The 23568-nt window shown below is 44.9% G+C and overlaps 1 protein-coding gene across 2 annotated transcripts in view; it reads right to left on the minus strand.

Moving 5' to 3' along the window:
* The window catches only part of Ppp1r21 (protein phosphatase 1 regulatory subunit 21), a 59138-nt gene that overhangs the window by 2239 nt on the left and 33331 nt on the right, over nucleotides 1–23568 (minus strand). For both annotated transcript variants that reach the window (XM_034514023.1, XM_076942459.1), the window contains 8 exons: nucleotides 21600–21727; nucleotides 18816–18968; nucleotides 15987–16079; nucleotides 13905–14147; nucleotides 7363–7395; nucleotides 5382–5498; nucleotides 3451–3549; nucleotides 1952–2080 (listed from right to left, as the gene is read on the minus strand). In XM_034514023.1, coding sequence (XP_034369914.1) covers nucleotides 1952–2080; nucleotides 3451–3549; nucleotides 5382–5498; nucleotides 7363–7395; nucleotides 13905–14147; nucleotides 15987–16079; nucleotides 18816–18968; nucleotides 21600–21727 — 995 coding nt within the window. The remainder of the gene's footprint in view (nucleotides 1–1951; nucleotides 2081–3450; nucleotides 3550–5381; nucleotides 5499–7362; nucleotides 7396–13904; nucleotides 14148–15986; nucleotides 16080–18815; nucleotides 18969–21599; nucleotides 21728–23568) is intronic.

The following is a 23568-nucleotide window of genomic DNA, read 5'->3' on the forward strand; positions in this document are numbered from 1 at the left end:
ACCTCGCTGGGCAGAGACCTGGTCTACACCACCAGTGCAAACAAAGCTGCACCTCATCTCTTTACTGTGGAGTGCCATCTCTTCAGCTCACAGATGGGTGGGAAAGTATCATCTGACCTACAGATATGCAGTGATCATCTGACATGACAGAACTGAATGCCTAGAGCCTTGAAGTTTACATTCATAGAACCATTCAGTAACTCAGACATGGTCTACGGTAATGCATCCCACTCTAAGCACATTACCCAGTTATCTACCAACAGGCTCAGACTGAGGACATTGGAGAAACAAAACCACCAGGAATCCTGGAGGTAAGGTGGTTAGCATTCCTAGATTACATGGACAGTTGTGAGGATAAATAGAGCTCTATTCTACTCCTGGGCATATACACAAAGACGGCCTGGGGTGGTTTGTATGTGCTTGGCCCAGGGAGCGGCACTTTAAGATGGTGTGGCTCTGGCGTGGGTGTGGCTTTGTTGGAGTAGGTGTGTCACTGTGGGTGTGGGCTTTAAGACCCTCTTCCTAGCTGCCTGGAAGTCAGTATTCTGCTAGCAGCCTTCAGATGAAGATGTGGAACTCTCAGCTCCTCCTGTACCATGCCTGCCTGGATGCTGCCCTGCTCCCACTTGATGATAATGGACTGAACCTCTGAACCTGTAAGCCAGCCCCAATTATATGTTGTCCTTATTAAGTGTTGCCTTGGTCATGGTGTCTAATTAGGACATGGCCATATCCTAGCCCAGAGATGCCTGCACATACAAGTTCATTGCTTCTGTATTCACAACAGCAAGGGAAGGAACCAGCCTAGATGTCTAACAACAGATAAAGAGATAATGAAAATGTGAGAGATATATAATTTGTAATATTATTCAGCTGTAAGAAAATTAGATCTGCAAGAAAATGGATAGACTTGGGAAGCGTAATAGTAGTAGTAATAATAATGATGATGATGATGATGATGATGATGATGGTGATGATGGTGATGATGATGATGGTGATGGTGATGATGGTGATGATGGTGATGATGGTAGCCTAAACTGAAAAGAAAAGGAAATATGTTCCCCCTCATATACGGACCCTAGCCACTAATGTACACACAGATGCATGGAACAGGTCTGAGTGTGGACATGGTATAACACTTAGAAAGAAACGGAGAGGCTGACACTGACTGACGAGGAGGGCAGCGCACAAGGAGACATGGGATTCATGCAGGAAGATCGTCAGCTAATTTTACTGTATGTTTTTGCTAGTTTCGCCTCTGTGCATTTCTTCTTTGCTCTTGTGGCGGACAGCTCGATAAAGATGTAGTGGAAGCCAGCGGTGGTGGTGCACGCCTTTCATCCAGGCACTCGGGAGGCAGAGGCAGGCGGATCTGAGTTCAGGGCCAGCCTGGTCTACAGAGTGAGTTCCAGGACAGCCAGGGCAACACAGAGAAACCCTGTCTCAGAAAAGAAAAAGAAAAACAAACCACCACAAAAACAAAAGCATAAAGAGAACAAAACACAAAACAAAATAGAAAGGAACAGGTGGTGAATGTGTAACCTAGTGAGGCCTGTGGTCTCAGAACAGAGGTCGCTGAGAGTCAAGAGTTTGGGATGGGGTGTTTGAGCGGCTTCCTGAAGCTGCGTGCGGCTCTTATTTGTGAATCAACTCAAATACAGATTTTCCTGAAGAAAACACTTTGCTAAGGATTACCCAGTCACCATTAGGGTATTATACAGACAGCATGGCAACCCCTCCTGAGGCAGAATGCTAGTCTCTGACACAAAGTCAAAAGGCAGCAAGTCACACCTAGCTTAGACTATGCCAAAGAAACGTAAGTTTCTTTTAGGACAGGAAAGTGGAGTGAAGGAAGAGGATTCCCAAGCACTCTCTGCTCTCCTCCACAGAACAGCGCTGGACTTTCCAGCTGCAGTGAGCGCGCCTCTGTGGCAGGCCGCCCCCCACACACCTTACTGGACATCTTGAGTGTGTCGATCTCTTCCCTCTGTTTGGACAGTGTCTCATTCATGCTGCACAGGTGGTCGCTCATCATGCTCAGCTGATCCTCGTAACTCCTCTTGGTGGTCGTCAGCTCATCCTAAACAGCAGGGGAAAGAAGACAGGCCGTCAAGACCCAGGCACCAGCCAGAAGCTTCCCTTAGTACAAACATCTGTGAGAGCAGCTCATCACAATGCTCCGAGTCGATCAGTTAACAAAGGTAAAGGCCAAAGTTAAAAGAGCTGGGAGAAAATGTGTCAGCCTTCGAAGAGTGTGTTCATTACTCATTTGCAGAAAATGAAAGGCTGGAGGCTGCATCAGGAAAGTGTTTGCCTTGGAGCAGGAGGCCCCAATTGCATCCCTAGAACCCACATAAAAGAAGGTGGACCTGGGGTACACACTAGGGATCCCAGCCCTGGGGAGAGGGAAACAGATCCTTGAGACTCACTGACAAGCTAGCCAGCCTACTGGGGCAAAGAGACCCAGTCTCAAAAAAAAAAAAAAAAAAAAAAAAAAAAAGGTGGCAGCTCCCGAGGAACACCCAAGACTGTCCTCTGGTCTCCACACGCATGCTCACACACATGTACCCGCACCCAAGCACTCTCTTCTTGGCTGGCTACAGAACTATCAAAAGCCTGAGGTAAAATGATGCTTCCAAACCTGCCTGATTTTGAAACCCCTGAAGAGGCCCCAGGCACCTGCACCTTCCCACCTTCCCAGAAGGCAGCCTTCTCTGCTCCCACCTCCCACACTCCTCAGCCTCTTGAATAGACTGCACTGTCCCTAACTATCCGAGAACAGGTTGCTGTGTTCCAGGGTTTTCCCGTGCCTACCTCTTTATCAAGGTTAGCAGGTTACAGTCACCAAAGCCAAGGGGCACTCACTCATTCACTCTCTCACACTCATTCATTCATTCCAAAACTCTCTGCTGAATATACATGGTGGACAACACAGAAAATGTGGCCCACCCTCTGGTTTTAACAAGATGAAAGAGGTCAGCAGTCCAGTACAACAGGGGTTTACTGAAAGGCAAGGTTTGAAACTGGAATTTGACTCATCTGTTTATGTATTTATTTAATTACATATTAAATTAAATACGTATGTTCTGCAGCCCCACCCTTAGGTTTATTTAGGTCAGTTTCTGAAACAAGACAGAATACTATATTGTATAGCACAATCCTCCAGCCAGTCATGAGTGTTGACAAGAAAGGGAAACAAGAACTGTGGTAAGTGTAAATAACAAAAGCGGACTATGGAAGGGTTTAAAACTAGCTTCAAGTCAGATACAAATAAGACGGCCACTCTCTGTCTGGTATGAGAAACTGTTGCTCTAAGGTGAATGAGGTGTGAAGTGGTATGAACTGTGTCCAAAGGCCAGAGACCACTGCTTCCCACGGAAGGCTGGCTTTGCTGCTCGCGCATGGGTCAGTGAGAGACACTAATTGCTGAGGTCACACTTAGGAGCTCACCTGAAGCCTGCTGATGTTCTGACTGGCTAGCCTCATCTCCTCTGTCAGCGTCTCCTTCGACTTCTCCGCCAGGGCTAGTCTCTTAGACAGCGCTCGGCACTGTACGATCAAAACACCAAATCTTATCCTTGGGAGGTTAGCAGGTTATAATCACTAATGCCGGAGGTCACTCATTCATTCATTCCCTCCCTCATTCATTCATTCATTCATTCATTCCAAAACTCTCTGCGGAGTACACGTGGTGGTCCAGCTCAACTTAAGTCCAGTCCGATGACAATGATTACACAGGACATAACATCCTCCATTTACACAGGACCCGTTTGTACTGGCGATAGATAAAGGACAGTGGTTATCTCAAAAGGGACCACAGGCTGCCAACCATCGCAGCCCTGGGTTCTAGGTTCTTCACTAGAGGTCTCAGAGAACCAAAACATCCTTATAACCCACCCACAGCCTCCCATGTCCACCTGGGCAGGGCAGGTGGTTTCCCTGGAGTTTTACTAAACCCAGATGAGGCAAGGCAGAGCAGGTGAAAGGAAGAAGAGGAAGCTTCATTTCACACTATTGCTCAATAAGGAGGATGAACGTGTGACTACTGTGTGGACACCAGCCGTCTGTTCCAGCGCAGTCATACAGGGTGGCAGTACTTACTGTTTATAGATGAGAACAAACTAGGGCAATCTAAAACTTCTTGTACCATAATCGTGCTGAAAACATTTACTAAAGTAGGCAGATCTTATGAAAACCAGACAGCCTAAGATTCCCCAGTTCTTGTTTGTTCTCAAGAGAATCTCAGGACTGTTTGTAAGTCAGTCCAACCACTTCCCTCTGTGCTCAGCAATGAACTCCCTAGAGGGAGACAACATGCAAGACACAGGCCCCAGGAAGATGACAATCACAGCTGGGACACCAACCCAGAGATCAGACAGGGAACCAGAAATGACGGCATCAGCTGCAGGCTCAAGAAACAGCAGCCCACCATCAGCCACCCCACCACCCTCTACACCGCAACAGGTAGGTAGACACACATGGCCAACCTATCGAAGGTGGGTACAGCACCTTCCTATACATTGGACAGTCTTATTTTAACAGGAAAACACAAAGTCCTTAGCTACATCGATCAAACTGGCTGGCTATTAACCTCTTCATTTCTGCAGTGTTGGATACAAGCCTAGGTGAAGCTAAATCCCAATACAGTGTGCCATTCCTTCCTTTTTGATTTAACAACTTAAGTGGTGTAATTCTCTGCCTGCCATCTGTAATTAATTCTTACCATAAAGTGTTGAATCAAAGGCTTAAAGACCCTACATGCACCCGCCCAATCTTATATCTTCCTTATTTAATACTACTTAATAATGATTAAGTACTTAATAAGATTTATTTCATTCACTTCCCCTCCATCACACACACATACACACACACAGTCAAAACCACACATATACACACAGATGTACAAGAAAACTGCAGTTTGGACCCTGGAACTCAGCCAGCGGAGGAGAGCCGACTAGTGCAAGCTGTTTTCTGCCATCTACTACCTGTGCCGTGACACTCACACACAGAGCAAGTAAACATAAAGACAAAACACATCAGGTGCATCCAGCTTTCACCTTGTGTTTGTAAAACCCCTGTATCTTTGCATGTCCCCTACCACTAAAACAAGTGATCTCTACCAATCCTGCAAAACTCACGGCACAGAACCATGGGAAGGCTGCCTAACGCCATCCTCTCTCTTGGAAATGACAAAAGTTGCACACGTGATGAAATGAACATTCTAGAGCGAGACAGACTAATCACTGTGAGCTACAACCAATCCAGACACATGGACAGGAAGTGCAGGTGATGGTGGCTCCCTTCCAGCAGACAGAGAACAGAACAGTGGCCCGACTCTAGCAGGGTCAGAGAGAAGTGGCAGTCTCATCGTGTCCACTCACCTCGGCATAGAAGTGCACTGACTTACTGTCAGCTAGCTGCAGTTGAGACGTGAGCTCCGCTATCCTGGCCATGTAGTGACTCTTAATCAGGTCTTCACGAGACTCAACGTCTGGAGCCTAAGCAGAACACGAACAAGAGATGCCAGTGAGAAGGGCAACTCTAGTGAAGGAAACGAGAACCATGTTTCAACCCTCTTCACTGAAACCTATCAGGATCCACAAAATTCTCAAACGTCAGCAATGGCAGGAAAACAGACCAGATTTCCTCGGCCAGCACCTGTGTCTCCCCAGAAGACAAGAACACTGTGGTGACCCATGGGAAGCCCCATGGGCCACACCTTCTCAGGCACCACGTTTTTCATTCTTCTGTTCATTTATTCATTCTTGGTCTTTGGGGTGTTTGCTTGTTTTTAAGTCAGAGTGTTGCTAAGCGTCCAGGGCTAAATGCAAATTCATAATCTTCCTTCATCAACTTCCCAAGTGCTTGGATTACAGACATGAGGCACCACACACAATTCTGACCAGCTTTTAGCAGCTACAAACCTAACTTTCAAAATCTCCGTGTTTCTACTATGTCCTCTTTAACTAGAAGAGGGCACAGGATGGGGAGCTATTTCTTGAAACCACTCTGTTTTGTATTAACATATAACCATTATATATACAGTTTATGTAAGTATATATACATTTTGCCTGTGCCCCAAATTCCCCATCTTCTCCTTTCTCCCCTCCTCCCATTAGTATCTGTCACTCTTCTAAATAGTCAGATATGCTTTGCTGTATCTTTGTATAATCTAGGACCCACAAATGGAGAAAGCATGATAGTTACCTTTCCGAGCCTGACCTGAGCTACTTTACATGAAAATCTCTAATTATATCCATTTTCCTGCAAATAACATATCATTGTTAATGGCTTCATGAAATTCCACTGTGCACACACGGGATATTTTCTTTGCCATTTCCCTGCTGATGAACACCTAGACACATGACATGATCCTCTGATCACTGCTGCAGTAAACATCTAAGTGTGAACAGTGCTATGCTGTGTTGACTCACGAACTGTTGGGACTTCTGAATTTAGAATAGTTTTTTTTTTAACCCTTAAGTTTTCTTCAGGAAAATGTAAAGCTCTTAAAAATACTAATAAATTAAAGAAAACTGTACAGCTTTGTTTGTGGCCTTTGTTCCAGAGTGGTATTTTTTTCTGGTTGCACTACCAATGATATATAATTGATCCAAACTTAAAAATACATAAATTTCAGCCGGGCGGTGGTGGCGCACACCTTTAATCCCAGCACTTGGGAGGCAGAGGCAGGCAGATTTCTGAGTTTGAGGCCAGCCTGATCTACAGAGTGAGTTCCAGGACAGCCAGGGCTACACAGAGAAACCCTGTCTCGAAAAACCAAAAATAAATAAATAAATAAAAATAAAAATTAAAAAAAACACAAATTTCAATATTACCTTTGACATAAACAAGGCAATCACAACATCTACCTCCCTCCTAAAACCTGATGCATCATGCCCACACTACATGAAGGGAAATCACAGAGTCTGCCGGCCTCTGAGAACCATGGCATCTACACTAAGCAATGACCTCAGTTACTTCAGTTTTCATTTTCTGGTTACTTGCAAAACCATGATCTTCAAGTATTTCAAAATTCCAATGTGTAAGCCCACACAGAAGCCTAAGAGCCGAGTCTTCCCAGCTGCCCTCGGCCTCACGCACCTGGCACAGAACACAGAACAGTGGCCATGGCCAGACAGGGGTGCATCAGTCAATGTGAACACTGGCCACTGAACAAAACATTTGCTAAACCAGGCTCTAAACGTCCTTCCAGTAAGGACAGCATGCAAGGAGTGAGAAAGCAGCATGGAATCATCGGTGAGAGGAAAACACTCAAACACAATGACAGCTCCTATAGGACTGTCCACAAACACGCGCCACACACGTGCTAACAGGCGTCATGATCTGAGCACACATTACCTCACTGTCCGGCATCCTGGTTAGAATCCCAATCTAGAACATAAAGAAAAATACCATTAGAACAGGAGATGTACATCTCAGACACAGGAGCTAACGGTCTACAGCACATACATTCTCTCAGTCTGAGCTGGTGCACAGGACATGATCACACAGCTGTGGGTGCTCAGCGTGGCTTCTGCCTTGAGGCTGAATGACCACTGCCAAATGCTCTATGGAAATGCTGATTCACCCAACAAACTATCCAGGAGGAGCACGAGGATGATCGACTTTGACCCTGTTATATCATTTCCAGAGCAGCAGTCAGAGATAGCTCCATGGAGACCAAAAAAATCTATAAATGTGCTGAGTGAAAACCACAAATAAACACTGTATAAAAACTCAAATGGAAAAGGTATACTTCAACATGATGTTATCAGGACATTAATAAACATTCAAGACTTAAAGCAAATATATGTAATTTTAGCTAAATTATAGTACAACTCCATTTTTTATGAAGTTTGTCTTTATAGATTAAGACTTCAAAACCAGGATGAGGTGGCTCAGTGGTAAAGAGCTCGCCTTATATTCACAGGCCCTCGGGTCCACCTTGACCACTACCACCACCCGGTAAAAGAGCAGAAAAGATATCAAAAACAGGTATCGCCACAAGATTCAAGCTACTGTCCAGGGTGGAGGGCTGGGTCGAGGGTGGAAGGACTTAAGGGAACAACTGGATTCTAAGAGGACTCCACCTTACTATCAGTACTTTCTGATTGATCATCAAGGATGACCTCCAGGAGGCAGTTCATACATGCTCCCAACCATCCTCAAGTGTACCATTCTGTGATCTCAGGCCTCTGACCACTACCTTTGTAAAGACGTGTGTGTGTGTGTGTGTGTGTGTGTGTGTGTGTGTGTGTGTGTGTTGGTGGTTCATATAGGCTTACTCCAGAGAGTGGCACTATTAGGAGGTGTGGCCTTGTTGGAGTAGGTGTGGCCTCGTTGGAGGAAGGGGGTCATTGTGGGCGTGGGCTTTAAGACCCTCCAACTAGCTGCCTGGAAGCCAGTCTTCTGCTTGCCTTTGGGTGAAGATGTAGAACTCTCAGCTCCTCCAGCACCATGCCTGCCCGAATGCTGCCATGTTCCCACCTTGATGATAATGGACTGAACCTCTAAACCTGTATATCAGTTCTGATTAAATGTTGTCCTGTATAAGAGTTGCCTTGGTCCTGGCGGCTGTTCACAGCAGTAAAATTCCAACTAAGAGACCATTTCCCTGTATAGCCATGCCTGGCCATGGACTCATGGCAAGCCTCCTGGCCTAGGCAGCCTAGTTCCTGGATCACAAGCGTGCCACCGTGCCCATGTTTCAAGAGTCCACTTTGAGGACTGAGTGCTATGAACTAATAAAGCTCCACCCATCTACAAGAGTCCGTAAGAATTTTTGGTTATAGAAGAGCCGCAATTTCCTCCTTAGTGAAGCAAGAGTAGCAATTTCTCTGTTTCTCTTTAAGTTAAAAACTGCTTATATTGATCATTAGATTTGGTGTAACCAAATATGTATTTGGTGAGATAAAATACAAAGCTCTGCTTACGCTCCTTTACCTCTCCCACTCCTCACGCTCAGGTGTGAAAACATGGTGCCACAGAGAGACCTTCAAAGGAATGCTCTACTAACGGAAGGAATGTTATAAAATACATTCTTTCAATTTTTCTCATATTTTACTAGTAGGAGTCCAAATCAATACAGTCTTGTTAGAACACACTTGGCAATGAAGATCAAAGAACTTAGAATATTCATCTTCTGGTTCTGTGGTTCCTTCTTAAGGCTTCTTCTTATTATTTTAATTATGCGTACACATGTGTGCCTGTATGTGGGCATGTGTACCATGAGTCCAGTGCCTTCGAAGTTTCCATGAGGGCATCAGATCCCTTGGGGCTGGAGTTACAGGAGGCTGTGAGCTGCTTGACTTGGGCGCAGGGAGCCAGACTCTGGTCCCCAACAGGAGTAGAACCTACTCAGAGCCACAGAGCCATGTCTTCAGTCCAATGTAGTAATTCCAACCCTGACCTAAGAGTACTGCATCCCTGAGGAAATCACCTAATAAGCAGAGAGGATCTAACATGAACATGAGATGGTATTTAAGATAGTGAAACATGCTGGGCAGTGGTGGCGCACGCCTTTAATCCCAGAACTTGGGAGGCAGAGGCAGGCAGATTTCTGTGTTCGAGGCCAGCCTGGTCTACAGTGTGAGTTCCAGGACAGCCAGGGCTACACAGAGAAACCCTGTCTCAAAAAACAAACAAACAAACAAACAAAAAGATAGTGTAACATACAACCTGTGCTCGACCACGGGGAAACTGAGACACACTAGATATGACAAATGCTGGAATCAGTAAATTTCTACAGTTCTAGTAACACAATATGCATTAACCTTTTATACTACTAGGCCTAAAACATTTTTTTGTTTGTTTTTGTTTTTGTTTTGCAAGATAGGGTTGCCCTGTGTAACGCTGGTAGTCCTTGAACTCACAAAAATCCACCTGCCTTACCTCCCAAGTGCTGAGATTAAAGGCATACCACTGCCCAACAGGCCTGAAACCTTTATCAATTGGATGTGACACTAGGTAGAATACAGTATTTATTTAGGATGATGCCACTGGCTTTCTTCTTGTTTTACTTTTCTGTTATTTTTAGTTACCTCTAATGTACCTGGATAATGTTTATATCTAATATATAGTTGAAAAGTCCACTAATTTAAGCTATGTTTTTAACCAAAACAAAATGTGAACATTTGTATTGCTCTGTGCTTTTTCTTTTTTGGAAATTATTATCTTTTTAAAAATAATGAACCCATGGCCACATGGTTGAATTCAGTGCTGCGTATTCTAATAAAAATAATTAACCTTTGGCCTCTGAAATGTGACAGAGCTTCAAACAGTCACTATCTATCTAGTATTGCTTATCTGGCCTTAAACTGGCCTCTTAGAGGCTGAGCTTCCATTTTGACTCAACTCTGAACCAGACAGGTGTGCTTCTCTCACCTCAGATAAAGGTGCTTCACGGCCTCTCGCCCACAGACACAGACAGACTCACAGCCTCTCGCCCACAGACACAGACAGACTCACGGCCTCTTGCCCACAGACACAGACAGACTCACGGCCTCTCGCCCACAGACACAAACAGACTTAGTTCACTGTGTTCACCTGAGGGTAAGCAGAGGGTAAGCAGAGGAAACTTAACAACAACAAGGAGCTAGAAATCAGAGACAGTAAAGATGGCAAAATTGTCCTTTCACCTCACTGCTTCCACGTGTGAGGTAGGCAGGGCCAGGCCCTCTCGAGCAGGAATCTGTCCTGAACAGCCTGGACAGAGAAGTACACTCGTAGATGTTTCCCAGTATGGTCTCCTGCCTTCAAATCCTGACAAGCTTTAAAACCATTTCCCATCACTGCCCCTGTGATGTCTTCCTCCACCCCACCAGATCTCTGTAAGTTCACAGCACTCTAAGTGGACGGATGGTGAGCAAAGCTTAGCATTAGATAGAAAGAAACTATGGGAGAGCTGTATATTCAACTCTGTACAGTAGTGTACAAAAATCAAGAAAAGGCAGTCCAGCCTTTCTCTAACCTGGACCATCTGACAGTATCTGAAACAGCAGTTCATGGAGAATGCATCGCAAAGAGCAGGAAGAAGCAGCTGGTGGGAGGAGGTGACAGGCATCATGAGCAACCAGGCATTCAGGCAAAGGCGCAGGCTCAATGACACCAGAGGAAACTGAAAGAGTACCTCAGAGAGGAGAGGAGAGGAGAGGGGAGGGGAGGGGAGGGGAGGGGAGGGGAGGGCAGGGCAGGGGAGGGCAGGGCAGGGCAGGGCAGGGCAGGGCAGGGCAGAGGAGAGGAGGAGGGAAGGGGAGGGGAGGGGAGGGCAGGGCAGGGCAGGGCAGGGCAGGGCAGAGCGGAGCAGAGCACAGCAGAGTAGAGCAGGGGCAGTGACCACGATGCAGCTAGAAAGACAGGTACCCAAGGTCCTGAATGCCTGACATCCTACGGAGAGCAAGAAGCCACCTAAGCACAGGAGCTCAAGGACAGGAATTACTAACTAGACTGCAGGAAAAGCAGAGATGGCATGTGTGAGGGGGAGGGGAGAGACCTTTAAGAGTTGATGGACAGAAGTAGAAGACAAGGCTGATGTACACACACTACCTGCACATCCTACTTAAAGGAAGAGCATTCCCCAAGGCTGGAGCAGTGGTTAAGAGCACTGACTGTTCTTCCAGAGGTCCTGAGTTCAATTCCCAGCAACTACATGGCAGCTCACAACTGTCTGTAACACCAAGATTTGACACCCTCACACTCAGACATACATGAAAGCAAAACATCAATGCACATGAAACATAAATAAATAAATAAATAAATAAATAAATAAATAAGAAGAGCATTCCACATAGCCAGCCCCATACAGTCACCACTTGGACCAAGTCTGTTCATGTCCGGGAACTCTCATCTGTGTGTGGGAAAACAGTCTTTGCCATTACTAGGGGTCAAGGAAAAAAAAAATCAGCCTTGGCTTTTAGCAACTGAGGTAACTGCCAAGTGTACGAGTTTCCAATGCTGTCTCCACAGAGAGCTGCAGCACACTGTAGCGACACTAGGTGTGGCCACAGTGAGGTTTTCTCCTTCCCTCACCTCCTTCAACAGTAAAATGGACAGACTACAATTTCACACTCCTACAGTCCTAACTCAGGACGGACTGAGATAATACGTTGCTACGTATTTAGATCCAGTCTGGCAAATGATTACAGAAATCCCTGCTAAAATTATCAGCATTACCTCTGGCTCATCTGTGCCATGTACATGTTACAGCTGCCACCAACTTCACAGTAAGTGAAAGGAAGGAAGAAATGTGCATGTGCGAGAGAGAGAGAGAGAGAGAGAGAGAGAGAGAGAGAGAGAGAGAGAGAGAGAGAGAACAGAAAACAGTCTGACCCATTGAAGGGACTGACTCTGAAAGTGGTTTCTTCAGAACTCAATGGTGACTACTGCTGCCATGCGGTCAAACAATTCTTGGGCAGCTTTTAAATTCTGGTGTTTTTTGATGTCTTATCCATGTATCTGAGAACTCAATGGTGACTACTGCTGCCATGCGGTCAAACAATTCTTGGGCAGCTTTTAAATTCTGGTGTTTTTTGATGTCTTATCCATGTATCTGCCATCTAGATTCAACAGCAGCATTCTACCTTCGCTGTATCCTGTATAAGTACGTACTCTTTTGAACAATCTGAGAGAGCTCCTGGGCACTAAGGTGGCTCATGGACAAAGCCACCTGGCACCAGGCCTGATGACCTGAGTGATTCTTAGTCCTACCTGGGAGACAGTAAGAACCTCCTCTGACCTACACACACACACACACACACACACACACAGAGGCATGCACACGAATGCACGCACAAGCACGTACAGCGCTGGTCACAGGCCGGCCTGAGACACACCAAGGACAGTGGTGGCCTCTGCAGCTGAGCAGTATGTCTTCCAGAGACACCACAGCTCCCTCACTGCTCAGTTTGCACAGGCTAACTCTGACACTTGCCCTGCCTGATTTCTCTTTTTCTTGACTTTCCTTTTTTTAAAATAACAGTGTTGTAACTAGAAAACTTTATAAAAATAATTGTGAATTCTTCAATATCAAAAGAGATGTTTCTTCGTCTTCTAAATCACAGCACTTAAAAAGAAGACATGGAACATGAGGCTGTGTCTGCCCAGGTGATCCCTGACAGAAAAGATTGAGCCTAAGGGTTCTATGTTACATGTGCATTGCTTTGCACTTTCTGGGATACAGTATGAAATTCTTTTAAAGTAGCATTAGTGGTCATTCTTTAAAAATTTAAGTATTTGTTGGGTTGGAAATTTAGCTCAGTAATCCAGTACTCACCTAGCATGTACAAGGCCCTGAGTTCAGTCCTCAGTGCAGAGAGAATGGGAGTGGGCACAGAAAATTATAAAAAAAAAGACCAAAAACAAGGTAACTAAAAAGTTAGGTATTTGGTCCTTGGTCAGAAACATGACTCCATCTCAGAATTGTTTTCAAAGAGAAGCAGAATCTCCCTTGATTTGACTTACTGTATCTTCTAGAAACAGAGCTGACCGCGTGGACATCCAGTAAAGCCGCATGTAATTTAATGGAGTTGCTCTCTGAAGGAGACAAGCTGCCTCTATTTTAGCAATAGAAACTGATATGTAATTCAGATGAGCTTGTTTATGTCTCTCTAAATTCATATGTGATGGAGTAGAAAGAGGGGCCCTTTGGAGATTGTCTCCTAGACATTTAAAACAGAGGCCCAGGCTGCTCATTCACTACTTACACACATGGCAACACAGTGGAGAGACAGTCAACAGTGACCTGGAAGTACAGTCTGATGAACCCGGAAGTGCACCCTGTACAGACACTTACCTGCTCTTTGAGTTTCTGCTGTTTTGTTATAGGATCAGGAATGGAGTAGGTCAGGTCTTTATCAGTTACCACTGAAATCAATCATGGTGATCACAGGCAGGAAGACACTCACCAGACTGGTGCTCTGCACAGGCTCTGTCAGGACCTTTGCTGCAGCCTCCTCCTGGCTAGAAGCAATGGACACAGTGGCATTCTCCTGCGACAGCCCAAGCAGCTGGGCACTGCTCGAACTCCTCAGCCTGTCTGCAATCCGTTGGTTTTCTTTCTCCAGCTTGATTTTGGCTAACTGTGCTTCTAACATCCAATGTTCTTTTTCCTGCTCCAGCTTAGAAATCTTTTCTAAACTCTGCTGAACCTTAAAAGGCAAAAGAGTTCAGAGCATGATGGAGACAGAATTTAGTGGGGCAAAGACTGAACAGAACAGGAGCCATAGAATACCACAGACAAACACTGAACAGAGGGCTATCAAGGAACGACCCCAAACTCAAAAACTAACCAACTATTTAAAAGTCTCCACCAAAGTCTCCATCAAAGGACCTGACAGGAAGACAGCTCAGCAGAAAAGTGTGCATCTGAGTTTGCTGCTCAGGACTCATGTCAACCATCTGGAAATGCACACTATAATCCGAGCTCCGGGTGGTGAAGACAGGTGGGCCCACATGGTGAGCTCCAGAGCAGTGAGAGAACTCTCTTGGGAAAAAAAAGGTGGACATTGTCTGAGGAACAACAACGGCTCAAGCCTCCTCTGGCCTCCATGGGCCTGCACACAGACAGGGAAAGGGAGTTCAAAGGTGAAGACAGTTATGGAAATCACCCAACACAGCCATGTTCCATACAACAGATGAAGACTCCTTCGTGGACAGACATGAGTTTTCATGATACTTAAGTCTTATATATACTTCCTAAAATTCAAGAAAAAGACACCAAAGCAGAAAAGAAAAAAACAGCAAAAATGAAAACAAAGAGTCAGAAGCCCCGGAATAGACCACAGACACACAGGCCATGCTTGTCACCAGGCAGTAAGGAAGCACAGCCTCTCACTGTGCTCAAATGAAAGAATTAAGTGCACAGGCAGGTGTTTGGGGGACACGGAGCTGTTGTCTCATGAGTGATGAGCGCAGGTCGGGCCTGAGAGAGCACACACACTACATAGCATAAACACACCTGTAAAGGCTCCATATCGGCCAACAGACAAAGCCAGACTCCAAAAATGAATTAAAAAGAAAGGAAAGAAACAAAGCCAATCTGTGGTGTTAGAATGTTTGACAAGTGGCAACCACAATTATAGGGGCCTATGCAGGGCTTCTGGAGGCCTTGTAACTGTTTCTGGGGCACACCTTACACAGTGAAGCACACCCTCCCACCCCCCACCCCAGCACACACTCTTTAGAACTTTGGATCCTGGTTACGGTAGTGATGCTACCTGTAAACGCTGTGGCATGCATTAGTAATTCGGATACTTTTCTGCATGTTATACTTCAATTTTTAAAAGTAATTTGTGGGGCTGGAGAGATGGCTCAGCAGTTTTAACAGCACTGGCAGCTCTTGCTCAGTACCTAAATTAGGTTCCTAGCACCCACATCAGGATTCAAGAAGAGGGCATCAGATCCACCTGCCTCATGGGAGCGGGGAATCGGACCAGTGTCCTCTGGAAAGCAGCAGCCAGTGTGAACCAGGGTAGTATTATGTATGGAAAAGCAGCCAGTGTTCTTGAGGACTATGCTATTTCCTAGTCCTGTAAGGAGAATTCCTTTAAATTACAAATAAGTCAGACATTAAAGTAATTTAAATAAATATCTGACAAAATCTAAGTTGAAGTCTAAATGAAAGAAATAGTGCCTTACATGCCATCTACTGCCCCCAATTCAACTGACCAGCAAAGGAAAAGTTCTACTCATATAAAAGGAAATAACCCGACAAGCCCCTCCCTCTTCCTTTCCCTGCCTCAGTATTCTGACATCCATCTGTTATGCTACCACTGAGCACCAACTATGACACCAGCTAAGGCAAGGTGCCCCAGGTGTTCACGTGCGGTGCCTCTGGCCCAATCCTCTATCAAACATCAGTCTTACATGCCACAGATCTGGCTACCAGAGCTGTCTGTGCTCCTCATCGCTGCATCTGCCTTTAAACCTGCCACAGGATTGAACTTCTCTGCTTTTTACCAGACTCCATGATGTTCTTGGTGCCATACCTGCTGTGCGAGGCCTTCCCGACTCTCTGTAGAGCTGAGAAGAACCCGGCGGTTGGCCACTGCTTCCTCATAAGGCACAGACTCTGCGAGGGGCTGGGAAAGAAGCACTATAGTCATTAAAGGCCCTACACATGAAATGAGAGAGCCAAAGTGGAGTGTCATCATAAACCAGGATGGTTGTCGACGCAGATGACTCCCTTTACTACGCGTCAAAGGAAAACAAAAAACACTTGTCACAGCAAAACACAAGTGGTGGCACGGCAGGAATTATAGAGCAGACAAGGCCCACAGGCCTCTGCTGTGTGACAAATGTTCCGTCCAGCTCAGTGAGGAAAGGAAGGCCTGACAGACAGAGAGTGAGGTGCTTCTTTCTCATATTAGTCAGGACAGATCAGAGATAAAACACTTAAAAGTTAGATGAGGAAAACACAGCTCATTGTTTCTATAACCTTGGGAAGGGCCTTGACTGAGAATGACCACCAAGGAAGAAAAAGATCTATTGGGGGTCGGGGAGAGACAAAAACAAAACAAAACAAAACAGGAAAAGACCTGTTGAGTGATAACTAACATAAAAATCAGAGCTCGTAGAGTGTTGACAGGCTCAGTGGGTGAGGGCTTGCTGTCAGGCCTGACAACCTGAGTTCTAGCTGAGGGACACTGTGGTGAGAGGATGCCTTCAAGCTGTCCTCAAGGCTCCACACACAGACACGGCCCCTGCGTACTGCTCCTACACACTCAAAATAAATACCGTTAAAAGTTCTACTCTAAAAACAGCACTGTACCAAAATGGTAGAAAGTATTTTCTACATAAACACAATTAACATTCTCTAATATAGGATTTGCAGGAGGTACTGGGATGGATGTGATCTAGACATACCGCATAAATGTAAGAAACTGGGAACAAATAAATGAAACGGGAGAGATTTAGAATCCAGCACTCGGTCCGGCTTGTTCCCGGGCAGCCGTCACCTTCCTGCTGCTCCGGCTCTGGACCCTGGCTCCAGCGATCTAGAAACACTAGCCCTGGCACACAAGATGCCAGCGTGGGGGATGGCTCTGACAATCCACCATGCTCATCCACAAAGCTCGGCTGAACCTCAGACAATATCTGCCACCCTCACAGTACCCAGTAGAACGAACTCTTAAAGCTTAATGATTATCTAAAGGATTTATATATTTGAAAATGTTCAATTAACAGGATGCCCGTACAATTAGAGTTGTTACCCATATCTAACCTTTCGATAGAAGTTGCTACCCAGGACAGCTTTCAACCCAGCCATGGCTCTCCATGGCTGCTCCCTCTCCTCTTTTCTCCTCCCCTTCCTCTCCTCTCCTCTCCTCCCAACTCCTCACTCCGCCTACCTCTCATACTGCCCAATCACCAAGCTCCACTGCATATACAAGTATAGCAGTAGCAGGAAATTATCCTGCTACAAATAAATTTAAATATTCTTTAAAATTCTTAATATATAGGGAACTCTTTTATTCTAGCTAGGAATATTTATTTTAAAAAAGACTTAAACTGAACAAAGGTAACCATGAAAAGCTAGCCTACCTCACTAGTCAACAGAGACATGCACATTAAAACTACTGTGAGCCAAATGAACACTAAGCTCCTGTATGAACAGGTGACAGTCAAGAAGTATAGTCTGCAGCATTTAAAATTGCAGAAGCAGAAAAATGAAACATATTTGTAATTGTTTCTAACTAAAGGATCCGTAATGATCACATAGAAAATGCAGAGGTACACTGCTTTATACCCAATCTAACCACTCACATGACCCTCCTCTGTGTTAAGACTATCTTACACGCAAAAACCTCACTGTACACATATGCCCATGTGCACACAGAGAATATAAGGCTGAAATGTATGTCCTGTTTGAATATACTCTTTTAGAAGCTTACCTTCCTGATGCACTGTGTATACACATCTTTTCTACATATAACAGATATGTAGGAGGTAAACTGTTACAGTGAGTGGAGGCATGTACACTCTCCCCACCTGATGGCCATGTTCTACTCTCTCTAGTACTTCATTCTATGAATCTGTAAGACTTTAACCAATCCACTGCTGGTGGATGTGTAGGCTGTTGCCTGGCCTTCAGATCCTTGTATCCAGTGCTATAGTGAGTATACTTTGTGTTTTAGGGTTCCAACTAAAAACACATATAAACACTCTTAAAGTAGAACATTCCTGGTGAATTAGCCCTAATTTCAGCTTCAGTTCAGGGGTAATCATAATTACCAGTTTGATATGTATGTCTGGGCCCTTGGCACATTTATAAGGACCTCTATAAATCTAAGCACGCTGTGCAGAATTCCTTGTTGTTATTTTCTTAAACCTAGGTTTCACTGTATAATTTACTCTTTGCATCCAGAATGTTTTAGGGATCTGTCTGTCACTATGTATATGGTCCCCACTCTATCCCTGTTTGAACACTACGTAGTTTTACAATATGGATGCTCCATGGTTCATTTATGCTTCTTCAGATTGCGGAGCACTGAGAGCCATAGCCTTGTAAACATCTTTCAGGCACAGGTGTAGACCACTGACAAGTTGAAAGTTTAAGCCACCTCGTTTGCATGCTTTATGGGTCTCTATGCCATCTCTTCTCTGAAGGGCATCCCTGGCCATATATAAGGCTCCTGGCACCATGGAGTTGTCTAACGGATGTCTTTATGACTGATTCTTCTAAAGGGAATTGCTGATTCAAAGTCTGTGAATGCAATGTTCCAACAGAAAAACAGGTAAAGACATGCATGCTGTGGTTCACGACCCCACACAGAACCAATAAGGGTAAAGTAGACTGTCAGCAGCAGCCCACAAACCTTTCTCAGAGACTTCATATAGGCAGCAGCTTTCTTCTTGTACTGTAGCATGCATTCAGCTGAAAGGGGACTAATGAATCCACTGGCTGTCTTGGGTCCATAGCTCAGTGAAGCAATGAAGTAGTCCATGTTGTTGCTGAAGAAAGACGCAATCTAAACACAGTATGACAAGAAAACAGTGTTTTCCAAAGGCTCTGCAGTGGTTTGGATGAGAATGGGCCCCATAGGCTCATATGTTTGAATGTTTGCCTCTCTGTTTGTGGAACTGTTTGGGAAGGACTGGGAAGTGTGGTCCTGTTAGAGAAGGTGTGGACTTTGTGGAGAAAGAGTGTCACCGGGGTGGGCTTTGAGGTTTCAAAGGCCCATGCCAGGTCCGGTCTCTGTCTACCCACAACTTGCAGGTGTGCACTCTCAGTTACTGCTCCAGCAACCCTGCCTGCCCGCCACCAAGTTCCCGGCCATGCCTCATGGACTCACCCCTAAAACTGTATGCAGGCCCCCGTTTAAATGTTGCCTTTTATAAGTTTCCATAGTGTTTGTCACAGCAGTTGAACTACAAGCTTTCAGAGCAATTTGAATGAAATAAATTTTCAACACCTACCCCAAAGCCTGCACTTACTTGAGAAAACCTTACCGATGTGTGATAAGCAGAAGCCCACGTGAACCCACAAAGACTTCAGACACGCCCTGCTCTTTACAGCTCTGTCCTCCTTACAGCCAAGACTGATGCAGAATTAGTCTGGAGGTAACTAACTGACACTCTTTTTTCAGCTCAATATGTAGCTCTAGCTGGCTTAGAACTCACCATGTAGACCAGGCTAGCCTTGAACTCACAGAGATCCACCTGTCTGTGTCCTCAGAGCTCAAGGATTGAAGGCATGTGGCATGCTCAGCTGTAGGTGTTTCTCATGAACTATAACTTCTGTGCTGTTCTAAAAGCATCTGTGTTTGGGGTTTCCAATGTTAACTTTGAATATCTCAGATCCCAACAGAACAGATATGACTTAAGCCTCTTAAATCCATAATTACTACCTAACCTTAGCTCTGTACGATCTTAACTTATTAATTACAAATAGAACAGAAAAAACGTAGAACACACACTCTTGAATAAACACTCTGACACAGATGAAAATGAAGGAGACAAGATGCCACTAATGGACTGAAGCCAGGACAGCTCCTGAAAGGCTTCAATCCCAGTTTCCATTCTCATTCTGTGCCCTCACCAGAAAGTAGGGCAGATTTACTGAAGTGTATGTGGCCCTCAGCAGGTTATTAAGGGCAACAGCCATTGTTTTAGCTATTGTTTTAGCTGTTCCTCAAGGTCATCCTGTTCAGATAGCAGTGAAGTCATGCTTGGAAAGAGGCAATGCAAACAGTGCTTTAAGTAAATCACTAAATCAGTCACTCCATTAGCATCTAGTAATTGGTCATTTCTTCCTTATTGTACTTAATTAGAAGGTAATGCTTAGGAGAGAGAGAGAGACAATGAAAAATGAGACCATGAATTTGAAAGACAGCAGAGTGATATGTGGAAGGGTTTAGAAGGAAGAAAGGGGAAAGAGAAATGATTTAATTATATGATAATCTCCAAAGTAAAAACAATAATTAAAAAATAAATCTCTTCTCCCTTTAATTGTTTCTTGCAAGGCATTTGGTCACAGATAAGGAAACTAAGTAGTACAGGCACTGTCCAACAAAGTCAGCGCTTCAGGGCTGGGGAGATGGTGACTGCATTTGCGGCCACGCTGAGTCCCATCTCCAGGGTCCACACGGAGAAGGGAGGACTGACTCCACAAGCTGTCCTCTCACTCCTGTGGTCCACACGGAGAAGGGGAGACTGACTCCACAAGCTGTCCTCTCACTCCTGTGGTCCACACAGAGAAGGGGAGACTGACTCCACAAGCTGTCCTCTCACTCCTGTGGTCCACACGGAGAAGGGGAGACTGACTCCACAAGCTGTCCTCTCACTTTTTGGCTGGGGCCACAGCAAATGAAAATAATGGTAAAGATGTTGTTGTATTATAAATGAGTAATAATATATTACTCAAAAAACTTGTGGGCTACAGATGTGTGTGTGTTTGCGCATTTTTGTTTGTGTGTGACACGCGAGCCAGAAGAGAACGGTTTAGAAGGAGGGAAGAGACCAGTGGGAAGGGAAAGGGGAAAAGAGGCCATGGGGATTGAGTAACAAAGTACAATGACAGATATGTAAGAAATATCATAAAACCCATTGTTTTGTATAAGATATAAAAAAAATTGAAAACTACTTGGGTTTTGAAAACCAGTGAGCAACCCACTAATTCACCACAGTGCTCAAGGGTCATGGCCACAGTGTTTTAGAGAGTCAATAGACGGTTCAGTGAAGAAAGCTGGAAAAGGTGTTAGGCAAAGAAAAGACATTGTCTTGAAAGAAAGAAAGAAAGAAAGAGAGAGAGAGAGAGAGAGAGAGGAAGAGGAGGAGGAAGAGGAGGAGGAGGAGGAGGAAGAAGGGAGGGAAGGAGGGAGGGAAGGAGGGAGGGTTGGTTGATATAGAAAAGTGGCATAGGGTCTGGCTGCCATGCACAGGGTACTGGGTCAAGTTAATCCCTGGATTCCTCCTCCTCCTCCTGACACACACAGACACACAGACAGACATACACACACACACACATGCACACACACAAGGCCTTATAGTCCACAGTCCTTTTCTATATCAATTTTCCTGACATTTTTTTAAAGGAGATTTAAGATTTAAAGTCATGCAGAGAGCTGACTTTGAGTTGGGATAAGCTAGGGCACACTCACCTTCCCTGCCCCGTTTGTTAATGCCACTGCTGAGGACAAGATGCAGTCATTAGTCGTTACCAGCTTCTGTGTTGCTGTTGGGAGGTCATGCTCTATGGAAGCCTTCTGACTATAATGTTTGGAAATATCTATAAAAAATGATGAGATGAAACCATGAGTATTCACATGCAAGCTGCATGCAGCCAGCCTTCCACATGTAAGTGCATGTGAAACAATGACCTAAGAATCCAGACTGTGCTACATCAGCTGGCGAGAAAGTGAATAGAGATGGTGTGTGTGTGTGTGTGTGTGTGTACAGGAATGCACATGTCGGTCTGAGTATAGGCACATATGCGTGCACAGGTGACCAAGGAGGCCAGAAGCTGGAGTTACAAGCATTTATGAGCCATCTGATGAGAGTTCTTGGATTGCAACCCTGGTCCTGATGATTAAGCGTCAAGAGCTCTTAACCACTGAACCATCTCCAGCCCCTGTATGCAAGTTCTAGTGCTTTTCTGTCCAGAGAAAAGTTACAGAGACTTTCCATATCCCTCAGCTGGTTTTCCTTCTTACATAAGATATTGTTTGTTTTGTTTTTTTCTTTCAGTATCAAGAATGGAAACCAGGGCCCCAAGTGTTTTTGGCAAGTGCTCTAAGCTCTGAGCTAGAAGAATGTCGATCTTTACATCGTGGTGTTACTATGTTACACTGTCACTATAAAGAACCAAACAAATAGGCATGTGACTATTATGTTTTTACATTAAAAAACAAATTATTTCCTGTAAAACAATCGCTAACTATCAACAGTATGGTGAACCATCCAGGAACTTAAGCTGGTTGCACAGTCCTTTAAACAGCTCCTGCATTCTTCCCCTTCTCCACAGTTTCAGAGGGAAAGGGAGGAGGGGACAGGGCATCTAGAAGCAACACAGCCACGAATTGATTATTACTAAGAATCGCTCAAGAAGTACGAGAAGAGCCTTAAAAGACATCCCTCAACCTCTTAGCTAACTACGTTCTTTTTAGGGGGTGCAAGGTGGGCATGACAGGGTTTCTCTGCATAGCTGACTGTCCTGGAACTCATTCTGTAGACCAGGCTGAACTTACAGAGATCCACCTGCCTCTGTCCCCTGAGTGCAGGAATTAAAGCCATGTGCTACCACTGCCCAGAAGCCAACTGTTTTTAAAGCACAGAACCAATGAAAATTGGACAGGCCCTTAAAACAGACATTTATTTATTACTTATTCATTGACACAGGGTCTAACTATATAGGCCAGGCTGGCCTAGAACTCAGAGATCATCCTGTCCCTACCTCTCAATACTGGAACTAACGTTGTGTGCCACTGTGCCTGAGATTTTTATTTCTTAAATGTTATGCTCAGCAAGACCAGATTTAAAACAGGAATTTTAGATACTAAAATATGAGCTTTGGAATGCAGCTCAGTGTACAACACATATGTACCATGCTCAAGGTCCTGGGTTCAATCCCTAGCACTGATCAATGACAATAAAAAGGGTGCTAGTGAAATGCTGGGCATAGGTGAGCGCCTGCAACCCCAGCACTCCAGAGCAGAGGCCGGAAGATCATAGCTTGAACTATTTAGAGAGTTCTAAGTAGCCAAGACTACATAGTGAGACTGTCTCAAAAAGACAAATATTCTCAGGATAAGGGGCACTAGGATACCATTTCTAGAGACGATGGGTTTGGTTTCCTTAATTCCTGCGTGCTTGAGTTCTAACAAGTATAACAAATTTTCCTGAGTACCACTAAATAGCATGTCTGATGTGGTCCAATCCACAGCCCCATGCTAAATCACCATGGTGTGCTTCTTGTGAAGCACTGTGCGAAGGTCTTCTCTTTGGTACTGTGTTTACTTTCAGAAGTGAAGCAGATGGAAGAGCAGAAAGCTGTATCTGTGCACTTCCACACAAGCCAAATGCTACTGAGCCTTTTTCTGGGTCTATAACCCTTAGCAGTGTTTGTTTAAG

This window comes from Arvicanthis niloticus, chromosome 11 (assembly GCF_011762505.2).
Source record: "Arvicanthis niloticus isolate mArvNil1 chromosome 11, mArvNil1.pat.X, whole genome shotgun sequence".
Lineage (NCBI taxonomy): Eukaryota > Metazoa > Chordata > Mammalia > Rodentia > Muridae > Arvicanthis > Arvicanthis niloticus.